The sequence below is a fragment of the Dermacentor albipictus genome, chromosome 10 (assembly GCF_038994185.2).
Source record: "Dermacentor albipictus isolate Rhodes 1998 colony chromosome 10, USDA_Dalb.pri_finalv2, whole genome shotgun sequence".
Taxonomy (NCBI): domain Eukaryota; kingdom Metazoa; phylum Arthropoda; class Arachnida; order Ixodida; family Ixodidae; genus Dermacentor; species Dermacentor albipictus.
The window spans coordinates 51,924,675-51,946,162 of NC_091830.1; the positions used below are offsets into that span (position 1 = coordinate 51,924,675).

At 48.6% G+C, this 21,488-nt stretch overlaps 1 protein-coding gene across 6 annotated transcripts in view; it reads right to left on the bottom strand.

Annotated features, from left to right (window-relative positions):
- Positions 1-21,488, bottom strand: part of Pld (Phospholipase D) — a 170,937-nt gene that overhangs the window by 53,432 nt on the left and 96,017 nt on the right. For all 6 annotated transcript variants that reach the window (XM_065439352.2, XM_070527443.1, XM_070527441.1 and 3 more), the window contains exons 2-6: positions 12,377-12,603; positions 11,724-11,889; positions 10,943-11,186; positions 2,670-2,735; positions 266-426 (exon numbers count right to left, since the gene is read on the bottom strand). In XM_065439352.2, the coding sequence (XP_065295424.1) occupies positions 266-426; positions 2,670-2,735; positions 10,943-11,186; positions 11,724-11,889; positions 12,377-12,551 (812 nt within the window). In that variant the 5' untranslated portion in view covers positions 12,552-12,603. The remainder of the gene's footprint in view (positions 1-265; positions 427-2,669; positions 2,736-10,942; positions 11,187-11,723; positions 11,890-12,376; positions 12,604-21,488) is intronic.

Sequence of the window (21,488 nt, forward strand, 5' to 3'; positions counted from 1 at the left end):
ACGGACAGTGAAATCGGGTGGTGGGTTGCGCTTCCAAGCGATTGTTCCTCTCCCTATTCTGGCGCCCTCTCACTTGATTTTCCTGTACTAAGTGCCCCCGCGGGAGCGCACGCATTCCCTTCGCAGATATGGTGTGAGCAGATGAGAGCGATCTCAGTCGGAGTGACGCGCTCCGTTCGTGATCCGTTCGTTCGCGATCTACCATTGGAATTCAACATATAAGTTTCCACAGTCGGGGCAGGGTGAGGAACTGCACGCAACTCGCCTCTTGCGCCACCTGCTGCAGCACTGGTAGAAGAGGAAGTGGAGCCGGACGCAGCCCCTGGCACTGTGGTGGCCGCCGGACCGCTTGTACACGAGTCCCTCGCGGCCCTTGGGCCCGAGGCCGCCCACGAACGAAAGGTGGCTGACCTCGAGGAACTGCATCTGCGAGCACGTGCAGCGGCAGTGTGTGTAAACAATCGTGGACTCGAAACGTATTTCGTTTATAACCTCCTACTGTGTGAGTCACAGTGGCAACGCTGGCAAGCAACAGATTAGCACATATACAGCGTCATCAACGGGAAAGTGGTCGGCACGCGCTTCGCGCGAACAAATGTTATCCGGCCCTTAAGTGGCACGCTATCCGGTACTATTTTAATACATTACTGCGTGTCGCATCGCGAGGCTTGACGGATTGCTGCGTCATCCATTGAGAACAAAACGAGGGAACAAAAAGTAAAAAAAATGAAACTAGAGCTAGAACAAAACTAACATCAGGATTCCAATTCCAGAGCGTTCGTCCATTGGACATTCTACTTCGACTAAGACAAAGTACTTCCCAGAGCAGTCCATGAATTAAGCGGCCGCACCTCATCCATTATTCTCCACGGCGATTCGCGAGCGAAATAATTTCGTAATCTGGTGCTTTTGCCTTCTGCTCGAATGGACTCTAGTAAAGGTGTGTTACTTGAGCTTATCGTCACCATCGGTATCACAGATAAGCGTTACTACGGATGAGTGCCGCCTTCTCCGAGAGGCGGCGCTGTGCTGCATTCGGTGGTAAAGCCCCTTAAACTTCGTAAAGTAGCGACACGCTTTGAAGAATGCCGCCTCATCCTCGCGCGCTCTGGCCGAGGCCGACTCCGCGTCGCTATTGGCCTAATAGCATCACGTGGGCCCTCGCGCCGTGCATCAGCGCCATTTTCGGTCGAGAAGCGTCTACGGAGTGGCGAGGAGCGAATGTTGGCGCCGTTGCTACGCTCGAGCGATGTAGGCGGCGCCACGGTCGAGGAGGGAGCGTGAAAGGGGGGAAAAACGAGGAGGAGTGAAGGCGGAGGAGGAGAGTGGCACTACTTTACGAAGTTTGAGGGGCTTTATTTGGTGGCTGAGCCACATACAGAGTGTCGCATTTAGCCAAGCTGCTAAAAACATTACATAACATACGATTATGGGGCTAACGGGCGTTCGGGCATGAGTCCACTTACGAAACCAGGGCCGTTTTGATGTATACTTTAGGGGTGATTAGAGAATCTAACATTTAACAATTTTAGAACTAAGGTCGTTAACCCGCCATGGTGGCTTAGCGGCGATGGCGATGCGCTGCTGCGCGAGGTCGCGGGATCGAATCCCAGCCACGGCGGCCGCATTTCGATGGGGCGGGTGGGGGGGGGTGAGGTGAAGTGCAAGAAAGCCCGCGTCCCTTGAACTGGGGTCTCGTTAAAGATCCCCAGGTGGTCAAAGCTAATCCGAAGTTCCCGGCTACGGCGTGCCTCATAATGAAGTCGTGGTTTTGGCACGTACGGGCCTAGAATTCAATTCGAAATGAGGTCGTGACATATCCCACGGGAAAGCGCTTATCGCCTGGAAGCAGCAAGATGTCGATGTTGGTGGGCCTTGGCTTCCGCTGATAACGAGCAGCGCGTACCGCGTGATCGACCGCCGCAGCACACGCAGTGTCCAGGCTGTCACCGACCCGCGGTTCCTTCAGATCACTTTTCTTTTTGGGAGGAGGGGGGGGGGCATTGGTTTTCAATGGAGGGTACGTAGTTAGGCAGAACTTTTCACATTTGGTGCGGAACGATTTAAGCGGGTAAAAAGAAATATATAATCACGAAGAACGTACCACGCTGAAAACGATTGAACGTGTCGTTTCAAAACACGATAAAAGCTTTCCCATCGCGTGTCAGACCCTTATTCAGAAATGAAATGTTTGTAAAATTATCCTTCCCTAATTAGCGAGACGATTAGTACCAGAAAATTACCCTCACGGTGAAAAAGGTATGATGACAGACCACCGTACATCTTATAATCATAACACGTACGTGATTTTTTTAAGCTGCCTTGCTAGCGTTAGCTGGGACACTCCATTTTTGCTCCGCCTCTATCTTTAAAAATGCCTCGTCCTCACTCTGTCGCCCCTCGCAGTGGTGTCACCTATAGTAAAGATAAAGACGAATTCGTGTGGTTTCAACAAATCTAGCAGCCGCCAGCTGCCTCTACATCGTCGTTTTCTGTGCGCCGTGGAAGTGAAAAACCCCATAAATTAACGTAAATCTGTGCCATGCGGCTGGTGGGCTGCGAACTACCGCGCAGAAAGACCCTTCACTAGAGGACGTAACGCCAGTTACGAAGTCATGGTTCCGAGAATAAGGCACGCTACCGTAGGCAGCCTCTATGGCGTTTCTCACCGTGTGCGGGTTCATCCGGTAGGCCGGAACCATGACCAGGTTGCTCAGGTAGGCTTCTAGCTGCTCCTGCATAGCGAGAGGAAATTAGAGAAAATTTACGATACCCGTGCGCGTCGGTCAGGTCCAACATTTATACGCTGAATGCGCAATAAGTAAACTGCAACACACACACACACACACACACACACACACGTATATATATATATATATATATATATATATATATATATATATATGTATATATATATATATATATATATATATATATATATATATATACATCTGATAAGTGGGCGTGGCCAGGAGGTTGGGCTTGTCTCCGAAGACTCCTGGGAGACTAAATATCCAGAATCAATGAATGAATGCATGAGAAAATAAATAAATTGCCAGTTTTACCCGAACGCGAAGCAATGAAAGCAGCATAGCAAGGGTGAGCGCTGCGCTGAACGCGTTTCACAACGCTGCCGTTACGGGAGGCGTCGCCAGGTGGCGCCACTGGCGTCGCACCTCGATGGTGCAACGAGAGGAAAGACCGGAAGGTAAGCCGCCGGCGCGCGCGCCAGCGCCCCAAAGAAAGCGCGATCACCTTGAAGAGAATTACCCTGCTGTTGCGCACGCTCGAGTTTAGTCCTGAGGGACGCCGTTAAACAAAGTCGGTTGTTGATTCCGGCACCCTTCCTGGGTCGCTTAGGTTTCTTACTCGCGGTTCTTCTAGTTTCCTTCCCACTCGGTGGCGTTCTAGCAACCAAAGAACGGATCGGAATATCTACTCATAGATTTGTCTTCGCGCTCACTGGGCCGTTCCGTTCAGACTAGCCCAACACTTAAAGCTTCTTGGTTCAGCTAAATGCCGACAGAAGACGAATGCCTAGTGGTCAATATGATGTAATGTATTGGACATGCTAATATACGCTACTTTTGTGCCCTTGCATGTCTTCTTTTCGTTTATAAATGAACATAATTTGTACTTTTACTTGGATCCGACATGAACAATGATATGTTAACAACCACTATAACAACCGAGCTGACTATAGCACAAGTAAGACAAAGCTTAATTTACAAAGAGTACGCGGCCGGTAAAACCTATTTGAAGTGCGACGTCTGGCGCTGGCTTTTCTTCAAATTCTACCTCCCTGCGCTACTCATCGCCGCGTTTCTGCTATTAGAATTAGCAGGCGCTCTCCCTCAAATATTTGTTATTAACAAATGATTGCGTCTTATGGCGTAATAGAGTGCCGTTCACTGGCAGACAAGTTATTCGAGCGCCTGATTAAATTGGCGAAATTAGCGGCTGTCAGTCATTCATCGAGCGGCCGAACCTTCGGGCTGCTTCCTGACGATAATGATGACGATTATTTTTATTGGCATTCCCGTCGAAACGGTACGGCGACAAATAGTCACCTAGCCTGCTTGAGCTAATCAGGTGCACATATTACATGCATAGCGCTCTAGCGTCTTGCATATCCCTCATTGAACTACTCCCTCGATTAAAGTTATGTCACTATGCTGTACACAGTTACCGATGCTTGTAAAGACACCCGTTCTATCTATACCTTCCCCGATTTTCCCCCACCAGTACTCTAGGCGTCTCATGCTTGCATCGACTGCCTACCAGTTAATGCTTCCGTCCGCTTTGAATCCCAGCGCTTCTGGAACGTGTATGTTTCTTACGCGTCTCGCAGGGTGAATTCCCTTCGTATTCAGTAGGGATGCTCCAAGTCGACCTTTCTTTTTAAAGACTCCGGGGGCGGCTGGCAGGAACATTTAATAACCAAAATAATAACGAATAATAACGTTCTTACGCGGACTAGACCTTGTATACGGAACATTCAAGAATGCGTGCGTGAATTAGTTATTATTTTTGTTATTAAATGTCCTTGCAAGCCACCCCGGGTCGTCTGCTCGCACTTTCAGTTATCCTGCACTTGATTGCCAACTTTCTTGACCTCTTCCTCTATTACGCGTCCACGCCTTTAAAGTGCAGATATTCGTGCGCTGTAGCCGCCCAATCCTTTTCATGCATGTTTCCGAGACTTCAAAACTAATTTTGCTCCGCGCTTCTTTTCCGGCTTCAAAAGAGGCCCAACGCAGGTCGCCCTGCAGCCCCATCACTAGCGCCACGGATCGCGTTGCGGAGAAGAGCCGAACTATCCCCCCCCCTACCCAACAAGGCTACGGGCGGAGGAGCGCTCACGGCAGTCGTGGAGAGATAATGCATGAAGTTCAACGGCACCTCAGCATACGTTATATAGAAGGCAACGCAAATTCAATAGAAGCGCAACGTAACTTCTATAACAATTGGTGTAAGGGTAGGCCGCTCCATGGAAGATCTAGCGGCCGTGTGCGCCAGTCTCCGCTCCCGTCGTTCAATTTGGAGCCTCTCCTACGAGGTGAAGGATCTGATAATGCTGAGCACGAAATGCCGTCTCACGTCTTGTAACTGCTTAAGTTAGAGACGTTAGTTTTAAAAGTGTATGCTGCGAAAGGCTGCACTGACGCAGCTTTTGGTTCAGCCGCTGCTAGTTTGTGCACGGGGAAGTACGCTCGGAAGCCCTCTGCAATAAGCAGAACAGCTGTGAAGGTGATGCAGGATGGCATTTACGTGGCGATGCCACGATGAGTTTGGCTCCAAAGGCAGTGGGCCATTGGCGCATCATTTTCCCGTGCGGAACCGCACTATATCGTTGCGAAAACTTGCCCACAAACAGAAATGTTGCAGCGTGCCCTGTTCAAAAAAAGAAAAAAGAAACTTCTTGGTTCTTACTGTGGCGCATGTTCAATGTATGCACAGAACTGAGAACGCAACCGCGAGTACATTTAACGCGACAGCGTTAAGGAGCTCGTGTCGCAGAAAAGCCGGTGTCGTCGGCGTCGGTGTCGGCGGCGTTGGCCGTGAGCGATAAATCCCAGCAGGCACTTCATGAATAAAAAACAACTTGCAACATGGGCTGGGTGGGAATCGAACCAGGGTCTCCGGAGTGTGAGACGGAGACTCTACCACTCAGCCACGAGCTGGATGCTTCAAAGCGGTACAAAAGCGTCTCTAGTGAATGCGGTGTTGCCTTAGAAACGAGCTGTTTCTAAGGCTCAGGCGTGCGTCGCTTGCTCAGGCGCACATTTCGTTGCCGCGCCGAACGCGGCGCTGCTCTCGACGCTCACCGCGTCCGATGCGGGGCGCGTAGTCGCTGCGCCGTAGCCCACTGTCTTACACCCCTTGGCGGGTCGACGGGAACGCTGTCGCGTTCCACTCTTGAAGGCGAAGCTTTTTTTCGAAGTTGTGGTGTGAACGAGGTGCTACAGGGGCCGGCCAAGGAAACCGACATGCCCTTTACAACACTGCTTACAGAAACACATGTGCGAGCAGGGTTGCCTGGACCTGACCAACCTAAATGAAGACCAGTTCCTGTGGCACATCTTTATACAGCTCCGCAATGTGAAAATTATACCGCGCAGCTGTTACCGCACTGGCAACTTAATTCGCGGCAGGTAACACCACTTGCCAGACTTGTGCGTAACCTAAATGTTTGCCGTTTCATCATAATGTGCCCTAGCTGTTGGTGTAATGTAATATTGTCGCTGATGTTTCTTCCCGTGTACTTCAAATCATGTCAGCATGTATCTTTATTATTAATCTTGTTGAAATAAACTTCCACTCAACATTCAGTGCACGCACAATGTAATCCAATGTAGAAATGAACTGTGCACACACAATGTAATACCACGGGTACTTCAATATGGCGCCCGCAGGGGACGCACCACGGCGCTGGCGCGAGTATAAAAGGCAGTGCGGTGATGTTTGTCACGGACGGACGTGTTTTTCCAGGTCTCCGTGGCGGCGACGAAAACATAAGCTCTTTGTGCATGCTCCGAGCTTGCTTCTATTTTTTATTCGCCAATCTTTTTTTTTTGCCTTCAAAAAATAATTTGCTAGATTTGTTTTTTACCGTGTGTGCAGCTGTGTTTCGTGTATATTTGGTTTTGCAGGATAGTGAGAGGATTCGTTCGAGCCAAATGTTTTCCTTTCATGCCACGCGCCGCGATGCCAAGGAGGCAAGCGCCAGCTGGTGGTATTGCAAGCATACGGGCGCGTGGCTCCGTGGCCCCCGAGACACCCGCGCGCGCCAATGGCGATGCCGCGGCTGGTTTGTGTATGGTAGAAACGCTGGAAAATACGTTTCTTTGAGTTTTCGCGTAGCAGAATTATGTTTTATCATATAGTCAAATTACAATCCGAGGGTTGTCATGTCTGTAGGCTGTGCGTAAATTAAAGTTTACGAGTATTCCTCGTATTTTAGCTTAAGAAATTCAATTAGTTCAGTAAGTTTCTTGCGTCACATGGAGAGGCTTGGTATAGGTGGTTCGAAAATCATTTCGCCGAAGCGGCGTCCGACGACGAAACCGGATTTTCTGCGACACGGGTTCCTTAACGCTTTAGCGTTAAAACGTGGTTGGGCGTAACGTATTTGTGGACAGGAAATAATTGCAGAGAGAAGAATCAAGAGTTAGTGGAATGCCTAAGAGGTGATATTAAGGGTATCGGGAATAATGCCGAAATTACCATATTAGGTGAGACGAATGCCCACATACAGGATCTAGATGGCTATACCGATAACAACGGGAAGTCAGTGCCAGATCTTTGTGAGCGACCTAACCTCTTTATCGCGAATACAGGACCTAAGTGTGACGGGCAAACCACATGCTAAGTGGGAAACCGGCAATTGACCAGTGATTACTGTCTGATGACAAGATTAACTTATAAGCTGGGAGAAATGGTCATTGACGAGGAAGGGACAGCATAGGGATTGACCATAAACGCATCATTTTGAAATTGGGATATGTAGTTTGGAAAGAGAGCAATGAGTGCAGAATGGCCAGTCCAAATATGAATGCGGAACAAATAAGAAATATAGCCACAAGAGTCGATGAATAACTTGGCAAATGGCCAGACAAAGAGCGGGAATAAGATCTTCTAAGTGTAATAACGATAGAAATGGGGAAAGAGAAGCAGCATGTCCATAGGAATGGAAAAAAAGAAACCGAAAAGCTGATGGAACAGGGAGATATGAGAAGCGATCGCTGAACGACAGAAAGCATTCCGAGAGCACAGGCATACAGAACAAAAAGCGCAGTTGCCGCAGGGTGAAGTAGCCTGAAAATGATGCATAAAAGATCTATGGTTCATATACTGGTTCAAGCAAAGATAAAACGTGAAAGCGAACATTGCTTGTCAGAAATATATGAGAAAAAGAAGGCCGCACATATTTTGGAACCACATAAACTTATTAGGCAGGTACTCTGGCACAATACAAGAACCATACCTTAGGCGACCATGGAAGCAAACAGGAAAGGAACGCGGCATTAAATTACATCCGACAAAATACCAGCCGAATCTTTAATTGGAAATGATGAGGTTGTATTTTAGAAGAAAAAGAACGTGAGAGAGAACCAGATGGAAAAGGTGCTGGTGCTGACAAATTTCAACTGAAAGGAAGCCGAAGGGAAAATGCCTAACCGCATAGCCACAGGGCTGGAGGATGTTTCTGTTAGATTGATTAATGAACTAGGAACAAAAAGTAACGAAGCACTGTTTCACGCAGTAGAAAAAACTAAAAAAATATAGAAGAATATCAGAAATTTGGAGACAAAGTAAAATGAATTTAATTTATGAAGATAAAGGGCGAACATATAGAATGCACTCACACAGGCCGGTAATATGGAGGTTAGCAACGCAACAAATTAAATTAAAGCTGCAAGCATGGGCAGAGAATAATATCATTTTTGGAGAACTTGAGATTGGCTTCAGTATAGGTAGGCATTTGGATGATAACTTATTTGTCCTTACTTAGTGTATTGAAATATCCATAGCAGAAAGCAGACCGTTATATGCGGCTTTTCTAGACATTACAGGAGCGTGTGACAACGTAGACCGCAACGTTTTACTGGTTATTGTGGAAGGGGAAGGCTTAGGCGACGACTGTATAGCGTTTTTGAGAGAGATTTACTAAGCAAATACCGTTTGCATTGAATGGGAAGGGGTGAGGAGCGAGGAGAAAGTTGATACCAACTGGGGCAGGGGTGCCCCTTATCGCCATTGCTGTTTTGTGATGTACATGGTGAGGATGGAAAGGGCGTGCACAGAAAGGACCCTTGCATTACACCCAAATACTTGCTAACCGGGAACGCTAATACTGCGCGTGTGCATATCGCTCGATCGTGCCAGCCGCGAAAGACAGAAGGTTCTCCTGGCTCAGCCACCGAGTCGACTGAGCGGAGCCTTGGCGCTGCGTCTCTGGAGACCTTCCGACCCACCGCGCACCGAGGGGCGCATGCGCAGTCGATAGCAGGACAGCACGACAACGCCAGCGGCGCAGGCTCGAGCGCGCATCGAGCGATGTACGACTGCAGTCTCGATAATGAGAAAGGATCAAACCTGGCGCCTGCCACCACGGTTCGTTTGGACCGGCGCTCTGAAGCGGAGCCTGACGTCGCGCGTTCGAATCCCTACTGCAGCGGTCACATTACTGGCGGACGGAGTGAAAGAATGCTCGTGTACCGTATGCTGTGTGCACGTTAAAACGCGCCACGTGGCGTAAATTTAGCTGGAGGGGTTCCCAACTACGTCTCTGTCATAAAGCCTGGCACGATGAAACGATCGATTAGCAACAGATATTGAAAGAAGAAATTCTACGGGGACTCCACCGGAGTTCTCTATGTGTGAGCATTGTGCCGCTTACTCGTCTCCACGCAACCCGGTGTCGTTACCAATCTTATAAAACTTGATCCGACCAGTATAAACACTTATCAAGCCTTATCGAACTCGATTCGACCTTTATTAACCCTCATCGATTGTTAACCTCATCGGACAAGATTCGACCGTTACAAATCCTTATCGTTCGTCATAAACCTTATCGCAATCGAACCGATCGTTATCAGCCCTTATCTCTCTTTATCATCCTTATCGGGCACGATACGACCTTTATCAACCTTATCAGAATTGCTCCGATCATAATAAGCCCTTATCGCTCTTTAACAGCTTACCCATCTGCGTCGAACCATTGTCAACCATGATGAGACCCATACAACACTTCATCACTTCCTATCATCCTTATCAACTAACCGACTGCTTGCGCGACGCGAAGCACATGAGCCTTCAGAGATCGGTGGCGTTTCGGTCAGTAAAGGAACGCCACGGTGCAGCTGGGCAGCCCAGGCTCAATCACGTGACCATGAACATTGGGTGGGCGCCAAGCCAACATCCTTATCGGCGCACCCTCAAGTGCTTGCCCTTCGCCATGGCAAGTGCGGCAGATGAACACACGCTCGGCCGCGCAGGTAGCCACAGCGCCGTTGGGCAGCGCGGGCTCAATCACGTGACCATGAACATTGGGTGGGCGCCAAGCGAATATCCTTATCGGCGCACCCTCAAGTGCTTGCCCTTCGCCATGGCAAGTGCGGCAGATAAACACACGCTCGGCCGCGCAGGTAGCCACGGCGCCGCAGGGCAACGCGGGCTCAATCACGTGACCTCTAACATTGGGTGGGCGCCAAGCCAACATCCTTATCGGTGCACCCTCAAGTGCTTGCCCTTTGCCCTGGCAAGTGCGGCAGATAAACACACGCTCGGCCGCGCAGGTAGCCACGGCGCCGCAGGGCAACGCGGGCTCAATCACGTGACCACGAACATTGGGTGGGCGCCAAGCCAACATCCTTATCGGTGCACCCTCAAGTGCTTGCCCTTTGCCCTGGCAAGTGCGGCAGATAAACACACGCTTGGCCGCGCAGGTAGCCACGGTGCCGCAGGGCAGCGCTGGCTCAATCACGTGACCTCTAACATTGGGTGGGCGGCAAGCCCACCCAATGTTGGAGGTCACGACTCTCGACTCGACTCGCACTCGCACGCATTCCCTCGCATCCACGGAGGAAAGAAAGAACGTCCTCCATTCTCGCACCCGCAGCCCATCACGTGATCACCAGCATGCGGCCGCTCTATCTCCGCGCACATGGACTTTATTCGGGACAGCGCGACGGCGTCGAAAATGCGCCTGAAGTGTCCGCATAATTGCCATTGCAATAATAAGCGCAGTCAATGACGGCGCCCTGAACTGAGTGGTGTGATGAGAACGGGGGATTCGTAGTAGGCACACGATGGTATCGGCACACGCACGCAAGGATGTAGTTGGAGATGGGCCTTGCACTGTGGACGCGGATATGATGATGACAATGACGCTGATGACGATGACCAATGATGCCGCGACAGAGTTTCAGCCACTGACCGCCCTCTGCTGGACCTCTTCCTGCGACAGCAGGCTCTCGGGTTTCTTGGGAAAGCGAGGCAGCGGCCTGCGCGCGTTGTTGTCCTCGCGGTAGCTGCGCCGCCGCTCGCGGTGCTTCTTGGTCGGCAGCGGGATGGACATGGCGGCGCGGTACATCTGCAGCTGCTGGTGCAACTGCTGGAAGTGCTTGTACCGGCGCCGGATCGACCACTGGAAGTCCCCGTGACGCAGCTCGATCACGTACCTGCGAGATGACAACGCTGTGTTGGCATTCGTTTCCCCTTCGAAACAGGGCGGCGACATTATGCAAAATATAAGTGAGGCGTGCAGACAGGACACAAGAGTAGAGAAGTGGACAACACGAACGCCGTTTTTTTTAACGAAGCAGGATTGGGCAGATAAGTAGGGGAGAAGGAAAAGGGCTCAGAGTACTAGAAATGAAGCTTAGAACGACAGAAAGCTGAGCTAGTTGGTAAGGACTCATTATGAAAAATATAAGTGTGGCGTGCAGACAGGACACAAGAGAAGAGAAGTGGACAACACGGCGTTCGTGTTGTCCACTTCTCTACTCTTGTGTCCTGTCTGCACGCCTCACTTATATTTTGCATAATGAATCCTTACCAACTAGCTCAGCTTTCTGTCGTTCTAAGGGCGGCGACAAGCAGTCACATAGCGCGCTCGATATAACCAAGTTTTATTACAGCCACCATACTCTATAGCGTTTCTCTCGCACTCCGCCCTTAGCAATGGCAACGCTACATAGGAGCGCGGTTGTTCTTACAGGTTGGGGTAGAGGATGTGCGTGCTGCTGTGGTCCCGCTCGACGGAGACGATCTTCACCTCGAGCGGGCAGTCGGGCAGCGTGAGCAGCCGGTTGGGCGTCAGCAGGCTGCAGCTGGGCTCGTGCACGCGAGAGAACGAGAAGCACGTCCCTCCGCGCGGCAACACTGCGTGAAAGGGAAGAGAGAGAGAGAGAGAGCGTCGTCGGAAACGAAGACACGCAGACATTCGGCTTGGGCGCGTGTTATTACTTCTCTGAACTCTAATGCGCCTATTGAAGCAACAGATCACACCAATAACAGATGTTGCCCCGAATAATTCTCGAAGTGTCACGGGTCACAATGAAGCGACGCCACAGCGTATAGATGCACGCAGGCACAAGGCACACTTGCTGATTTACGTCGTCACCCCGTCTTGGAGAGCGGCGCCCGCGAAGAGAAGGGCGAACGGCGTCTAGTTTGAAATTTCGGCTCTTCCCGCGGCGCGTAGCGATGTTATTTTTAGCAGACACGATCGCGAGCTCGCACTGCATGCGCTGCGCTTGCCAGTTAAAAATGGCCGGACCAGGCGAGGGGCCCTTGAACGAACGTCTCCTTTGTTACCGTGGCGGTAGGAAAGAAAGATGGCCGCCTCGACCGCAGCGCCAACGCTCACCGTCCATCGAGTCTCCCCCGTCCTGCTCAACGGTGCAGTCCTCTCCTCCGCCTTGGTCGAGCAGATCGGCCAGCGGGTCCACCTCGGGTGGGCGCAGCTCCTCGAAGTCCGGGTCCTCCTCTTCTTCCTCCTCTCCTCCGGAGGCGAGGGCGTCCTGTGACGTCGCCTCGGCCATCTTTTTCTTCTTCCTCTTACTCCCTCCCCGGCGCTGCTTGCCGAGGACGCTCCTGTGCCAAGAACGTAAGAGAGAGAGAGGGTGGTTGAACTATACGTGAGCAGTACAGGCCTAGACTGCTGTGCCAGTACCTGCTAGATCAAGTTATTACCTATCCGGTGATCTAGGGCCTAGAACAGGTCATTAGGAGGCGTCGGCTGTGCACGCGTTTGCTACTTAGAAAAATGTTACTTGCAGGTTTCTTGTTCAAGATGCCTGGAGTTCAGACACGACATTTCTTGCTTTCAATCTTTTTTTTTAAGCCCTAAATGAAGCCTCTCGAAATGAAAAACCCCAAAAGAAGAGAAAGGAAGAAAAAGAAGCACTGACGAGCAGCATGACACGTTGGCAAATCTACAAAAAGTTTTTCCTACGAACAAGTTCCGGGTAAGCTTCCCAGGATGTGTATGGGTGAGTGATCCATTGGAATGAAATTGGAAATGCCGGCCACTATTTTGTCACCGGCTTCTCAACAAACAAAAAACCATTCTCCAATGATCAAAGGACGATAACACATAGGTGGTATGAAAGAACGTTCAGGCAATAAGGCCCATTTCGTAAACACAACATAACAGTCAATAATAATAATAAAAAAGAGCAGTAGTAACAGCACACTCTGCAATAAGTACACAAGGACATACTAAGTGTTAATACTGAGATACAATGTTACTTTCAGTAAAGAAGGTTAATAAAGCTCTCAGAGCTGATCGCTCTAAAGACGCGTTATCCAATGGCCGAAGCACCTCTTGTATGCCGAAAGCCCAATCATCAGAGGTCTTGATTACTGCCTTCCTAGGGCATTGTTGCAGTTCAAACTTAGGACAGCTTAATGGAACGTTAGTAGAAAGGCACAGGTGGACGACGTGTACGATACAAAGAGTTATCTGTACACGCCCCCTCCAACCTGCACGTGTCGTGACGTCATCGTGCAGAAGATGGTCACGTGGGACCGGAATACCGTGAAGGTTTAAAGGTGTTCTTTAATTCCTCAAATTTTTCCTATAAACTGAATTTTAATTTCAAATGGCAATTATGAGTAAAATTGAAGCAAAAATTAATTTATTGTATAAATTTATTTTTTCATTAGGACACAATCTAATTATGTATATGAATATAATAAGTATTCCTCGTAAAATTATTAATACTATAAGGAGGGAGATTAATGACATTTGAAAAAAAATAAAATGTTAATGCTAACACTAATGTTAATAAAATTAAGAAAACGCCATCATTGAAAAGCGGATACAATGATTATTACAAAATATATTATAAGTAAAAAAATCCAAATTATGAAATTATGTATTAAAACCTAATTAGCTGGCACCCACTCGGTCGGCTGTCGCGCTGGTATACACGGGGCCGTGCAACGGCCTAATGCGCTCCTCACTCGGTATAATAGTGGCCGCTTTAGCTAATGCGGAATAACGCTTAACTTATTAACCCTCCACAGTGCCCCTTAAACGGGATCCGTTATTATTTGAGCTTCGCGCTGTACGCGTTGCGATCGAAGACCTCGTCAAATTGCCTAACGTCAAGGAAACGCACATCAACACCAACACCTCCAGCGCAGTTAGGCAGCTCAAACAGGGAATGTATTTATTTATTTAAAATACTTTCAAGGCCCGAAGGCATTACAGAAAGGTGTACAGCATTACAGTGTTGTTTAATTTGTCAGTAGATTCAAATACTTAACGAGTATTCGCGTGCGAACATCAATGTTCGATGGGTGCAGGAACTCGGTTGTGACCACAAGACCATGACCTTGAGGACCGCAAAGTTCATTCGTTTTTCGTCGCCTGTAATTCCCCCTCTTTCTCTCCCCGCTGATGCCCCCCTCCCCCCCCCCCATTTGCTCTGTTCTTATTGCCGCGAAAAGTTATCAACCAGCGGGAGACGCTTGCCTCGACGTCTACCTGCTGCCTTCCCCACAATACTTCTCGGATACCCGCCGTGGTTGCTCAGTGGCTATGGTGTTGGGCAGCTGAGCCCGAGGTCGCGGGATCGAATCCCGGCCACGGCGGCCGCATTTCGATGTGGGCGAAATGCGAAAACACCCGTGTACTTAGATTTAGGTGCACGTTAAAGAACCCCAGGTGGTCAAAATTTCCGGAGTCCTCCACTACGGCGTGCCTCATAATCAGAGACTGGTTTTGGCACGTAAAACCCCATCATTTTTTTTTAACTTCTCGGATGGAGCAAGTCTCTGTCCGGAGACTTTTGGGCGGAACCGGGCCCTTACAGCAGCCATCGCTTGTACCTGGAGTAAACCATGCGAAGATAACGTCCAATGCATGTTCTGTTCTTGTGTCTGCAACATCTATTTCGGGCATGTCTTGGGACAAAGTCCACGAAAATTTACTTGAGGATGCGAACCTGAGAACTGACCAACTTCAACACTGCGAAAGAAAGAAGGCTCATGGACGATACATTTCGTAGTTCTCTTTTGCAGTACATGCATGCATGAAACGGCCCTATGTTTACATGCAATTTCGTGCCTACATTACACCCCGTGGCAATTCAGGCGAAAAAAAAAACAAAAAAAAAAGCCGACGCACGGGTCGCATGCCTCCCGCGCACTACTTTTTGCATGGCCGCGTGCGCACCTTATTCGGTTCCCACTATTCTCTGGATACACCAAAAAGGGTGTAAAGGTGGGAGCTATGGATCAGTTTACGCCTTTATTCACGTTTAAGGGTGTAAATTATTTTACAGTGTACCGCGTGCAATTAGGTACGAACAACCGCATCCAAATCAAGACGATCTTGAAGCAAAAAAAAACATAGTATGTTGAATGTACAGTCAACAGCAATAGTTTACGGGATCCGGTTTCCCCTTCAAATGTGAATATTGCACTGCTAAGGCATGACACTTCCTATTTAATGAATCACTGTGTAGGTGGCGAAGGCTACAACCTGCTGGAACATTTAATTCGAGGCTGTGTGACCACGCTTCGCGAGGATTCAGCTTCTCGGCAGATCCTGCGTCCCGCAAACTTTTGCGGTTGACTCTACGTTCATCCGCGAGTACGACAACTGCGTTACTTCTTGGAAGCAGCGCAAGCCGCATGTAGCTCACGCACAGCTGGTCGGTATGCAAATGTGGAAACAGGTGAAATGTCGCCACTCGCGTCGACAACGATTGTAAACGTGAAGAGGTATACGCAAGCGCCCGTGCGAAACAATAAGTACAACTATCTCGGATTACGCACTGGAGCCAGGTTGAAATAGTATTGCGAACGTTGCCGAGAGAAGATGGCGGGCATTCACTGCGATCTCGGAGGCAACGCGGTTTAAGGCCGCCTTCGCGATGCACGACTGTTCTCGTCGAGGAAGGAAATAGAACACGGCTATCATTCGAGCTGCTGATTTGAGCTGCCAGTTTCCCATTAACTAACGGGAGACTAGACGGAAGTTAATGAGGTTACACAGCGAGGCCAACCACGATGCCACAAACTCCGAAATATAGTTATGCTTGCTGAGCGCTTTCTAGGCTTGTTTTCCTCACACACGATTGAAGAGAACTGGACATTCTTCAAGCACAAGCTATCTCAATCAATAAATAAAATATTTGCATTTTTTCAGGTGATAGTGACAAAACACCATAACATCGAGTCGTGGTGTGAGCAAAAACTGCGGCGTCTTAACAATAAAAAGAATCGACTTTACCGAAATTCCGCTGAAAACCGTCTTTCAGAATCCTGGCTCAAGTATGCAAAGTCTAATAATTGGAATACCAATAATTGTTAAGATATACGCGCTGTAACTTCTTTTTAACCACGACGTGTCATCCATGCTTCAAATAAACTCGCTCAAAGTTCTGGCGACTAATTAATTAATCCGCACAGGCATCCCGATGTCATACTCAACGATAACGGCAGCATAATAATCTCGGAGTCTGACTGCGCGGATTATCTGAATACTGCTATCACATCAGTCTTGACGCCGGAGGACACTATTTCATTTCCTGATATTTGCTTCTTTTTTTTTGCAAGAATTTCTATGACAGCGGTAATTATTAGACAGAACGTCGTGCTCCATTTGCTGCATAAACTTAAGGTTTTTACTGCTTCTCATGACATTTGATTTAATAACAAGATGAAAGAAAGTGTCGTCTACCCTTGCTTCTCTCCTATCCGCTCTTCATTCACAATCATTATCAACTAATACTGTTCCCCGTGACCGGCGTGTTGTCAAAGTAATAGCGATTTTTAAGCCTGGTGATCATTGTTCTCCGCTTAACTATAGGCCAATATATTTAACTAGTCTCATATGAAAGTTTATGGAACATGTAATACTGTAATCTAATCCCGGCCACGGCGGCCGATTTTCGATGGGGGCGAAATGCAAGAACACCCGTGGTACTTTGATTTAGTTGCCCGTTAAAGAACCCCAGGTGGCCAAAATTATGGCCAAAGAGCGCCAGGCCAGTGCTAACGAGTCCGCCGTGACGGCGTGTGATATCGTGGTTTTGGCACGTAAGACCCCAGAATTTCTCGCTTCTTTCTGGTGTCCTTCTCCGTAACGCGCTACATAGTCAGTGACGATGCTCGGCAACAGCATTTTTCCGTTGCCCTGTGTTCCTCTTAACTTTCTCTTCAGCTTCCTCTTAACTTCACTCTTAATTAAGCTTAACTTAACTCTTAATTAAGCTTAACTTAACTCTTAATTAAGCTTAACTTAACTGTTAACTTAAGCTTCCTGTTAACGAAAAGTTTAGGACCAATCCGCGGTGAAATGCATAGCTGTTACAGTTGCCAAAGTGACTTATTTTTTTTTTTTTGCAATGATATGTTGGTATGGACGTGCATATAGAAAAATCTTCACCGAAACGAAGACCACCTGAATTTCACAGGCATTCTGCTGAAAGTATTGCACCCGTATTTCTCGAGAGTCGTTTCATTGTCGCCCATACAACACACGCCACTTAAAGCAGTTAAGAAGTTGGCTGTATGTTGTAAGTCCACCAAGATGTGATTAGCACACACCCTCATGACTGTCGCCGGGAACTGTTTGTTTCAAAAGAAGAAAACGAGGGAAAAAAACGCTTCTTCACTTCCGCTGCAGCCCGCACAGTCGCGAATAGACAACAATCCTACCAGTTCCACATGCTAGCTTATTGGCACAGTTTGTGAACATCCGTCCGTCCGTCCGTCCGTCCGTCCGTCCGTCCGTCCGTCCGTCCATCCATCCATCCATCTATCCATCTATCTCACACACACAAACACACACACAGACGCACACTTTTTTTTTCTGAAAGAAAAACCACCAGCGGAACGGCCGACTTCATGCACCAGCTGCGGCCACTTTCCCGCAGAGCGACCGAGCACTGCGGCGAAAACAGTTCACAAACCGCAAAACCTTTGCGCGCGCGCGCGCGCACGCACACACACACACACACACACACACACACACACACACACACACACACACACACACACACACACACACGCACACGCACGCACGCACGCACGCACGCACGCACGCACGCACGCACGCACGCACGCACACACACACACACACACACACACACACACACAAGTAAAAAATAAATAAATAAAGAGTGTACACTAGGAAAGCCATGCCGCAGGCTCTGACACTGGCTCCCGCCAGACTGGCAGCGAGCTCCCCACCGCCCTTCTTCTATCACAATAAAGCGACGGCCCGGCAATGACCCCCAGCCAGGCTCGTCGCCGCCCGTTTCGAAGCTCGCGGCCACCGCTTCACGAAGCATGGCGAGAATTGACGGCCCGACCCTTCCCAATTTGCTGCGAGCAGAAGGGGAAAAAAGAATGAATATACAAGCGAATACGCGCAGAGTGTTATAATGACCGCGCGGACGAAAATGCGCAATGTGACTTCCTATAGCGTTCGCTTCTCTCTCATCGTGGGTGCCACGCGCTCGAAGGTTGCGGGCCCACTGCGAACGCAATTTTGGGGCTCATGGGGCAGTGCTCCTTGCAGTGTAACCGTTAACGCTGCCGGACTGCGAAACGGCGGAAGCGCTGCTCGAAATCGTCGAGCCTATGCGCCGACGAGCGACGCCAGCTTTCCAAGAGGCAAAGACGTATACACTTACGGTACCCCACAGTGCACGAGGGTTGCAATGTGGGCTTGTTGGCAATGCATCTTCAAGGGGTGTACGTTAGCGCGATTAAAAGACGGGACAAAAGAAGACACGCAGGGACACACACAGCGCTAAGTTGTCTGTCAGCGCACGTAAAGCTTTAATTCTCAAGTTCTCCCGTAAAAAGAAAAAAGACATTGAATATATATATATATATATATATATATATATATATATATATATATATATATATATATATATATATATATTATCCTAGCGGAATTATTGCATATTGCATACGGCTTCGAAGAGAGAAAAAAATAGGGGTATGCGAATATTTGAAATTTCGAATGCGGATCGAACAGTCCCTGCTGTTCGATTCCTATTCGATTCGTGACTTCGGTATTCAAAGCTGTCGTACATTCCTCTCTGTTCAAACGCTACGAGGGAGTCTCGAGGAAGACATAACGATGTTTCGGATGACACTGTTTCGGATGACTGTGCTGCAGGAGAGCTGCGGCTTTTAGGCAGGGGCACCGGTTCCTGAACGCATACGCACAGGCCAGACAATGCCCGCTCGAAAAATTCAGGGGGACACCAAAGCATTTCTTAGGATAGACATTTTTAAAGCGCAAGCAAGATACACCACGCACAAAAGGAAGGTCGCACACAGGACAGGCGCTACTTTCAACTGCTTTCAATCGTGTGCGACCCTTCCTTTTTGTGCGTGATGTCTCTTGCTAGCCATTTTGAGATATTTGTCATGAATGCACAAACTAGGCCCGCAGAAAGTTCTTCTAAGCCACATTTCCCAGGAGTTGTAAAACGCGAAATCATTAATGGCCCCTTGAACGCCACCGAGCAGTCCCCTTCGAGTTTTGCGATTAAACCGGTGCGGGTAGCCTGCGGCGTTGGCACCGCAGGTCACGTGCTGCCCGAGCCAACAAGCAGCAGCAGCAGCCTGCGGTGCCAACGCCGCGCAACCACCGGTGTCCTGCGCGACGAGAGAACGAGGGAGCAGCAGCGGCCACCAAGGCCGGGCGGCGCGCGCAGCAGCTAAGGCTAAAGCCCCTTAAACTTCGTAAAGTAGTGCCACGCTTTGAAGAATGCCGCCTCCTCCTCGCGCGCTCTGGCCGAGGCCGACGCCGCGTCGCTATTGGATTAATAGCATCACGTGGGCCCTCGCGCCGTGCATCAGCGCCATTTTTGCTCGAGGAGCGTCTACGGAGTGGCGAGGAGCGCATGTTGGCGCCGTTGCTACGCTGGAGCAATGTAGGCGTCGCCACGGTCGGGGGGGGCGTGAAAGAGAGGAGAAACGAGGAGGAGTGAAGGCGGAGGAGGAGAGTGACGCTACTTTAGGAAGTTTAAGGGGCGTTAGCTAAGGCCAGTGACAGATTATATATATATATATATATATATATATATATATATATATATATATATATATATATATATATATATATATGCGGCGCGCTGATGACGTGGCGTCGAGGCGATGCCCTTTCCCCTCACGCAGCAGCTTGCGCTCATTCCGTTTCGCCTGCTCTGAATTCAGGTGACGTTTCGCCGCTACAGACGCGGCTTTTTCGCTCAATGGGCCATTTGATGCTTTCGCATCAATAATTTTCATTAATTCAACAAGCACGATTCACGTTCGGGCATCCTATATACGAGTTTACTTCAGTTTATTATTCGGCGAGTCTCACCGTGTCTGTATCCCTGTGAAACAATGTGAGGAGCTGTAGCATCAACTGCCTCTTTCTCAGCGAATACAAAGTTGTACACGTGCCCTTGGTAACACGCCTTAGGTTGGTTATGACTGTATTGAATTGTCCTGCGTAATGACTGGCATTGTCATGGTGCCCCGGATGCTAACAGTTTATCGTTTGCAAGCCTCTCAGTTGCCCGGACGTGTAATCCTGAACGGTATAATGTGCACGTACCTTTCTATATCAGGCTGGTTTCCAGTTGCACTATGGGAACTTAGTGCAAACTTCATATTTAATATTGCTTTAGAAATTACACCTTCGATACTCGATTTGGTATTCGGTGGTTTCGTTATTCGAATATTGGTATTCGCTTCCATTCAGAAATTTCACAATTGCAACGCCCCTGGAAAAAAGTATATATGTATACATTTGTGCGGTTCATCTCTTTTAATTACTCGAAATATCAATGAATAAAGACATCTCTATCTGAAAAGACTAGATGTCTTTCCCTCAGCCCACGTGTAAGCTCCGAACGTAATTACCTGAACAAGTCGTATAAGACGGAGCATCAGCTTACGTGCGACACCATCATCTGACACGGCGTCAATAAAATTCGGAGACTTGTAGAACGTCGCACAGCGCACAATGCCGCACAATAGGGCCTCGTTTGCATAACGCGAGATGGCCACCTGTGCTTGGGGCACAGGCCGCAAAATGAATTACACCCGTAGAAATGAATACCAGCGTAAATATGCATCTAACTCCCGCTCGCACATTTTGGGCGTTAATGGCGCAATGTGCGCCAAATTTGCGCCAGTTGCATCGATTTACATACATACAACATTTACATACAAGGTGCAAATTATTTCAGTTTTTAGAGAGCAGTTGACTGCCATCACAGAAAGCGTTATCCGTGCAGCGGTGCCAAGAAGCGAGAATGTAAGCATCCGATTGTGCTAAGGACAGTACTGTTAGTTCGAAGAGGAAATTGCCACGGAGGATTTATATATATATATATATATATATATATATATATATATATATATATATATATATATATATATATATATATATATATATATATATATATATATATATATATATATATATATATATATATACATAT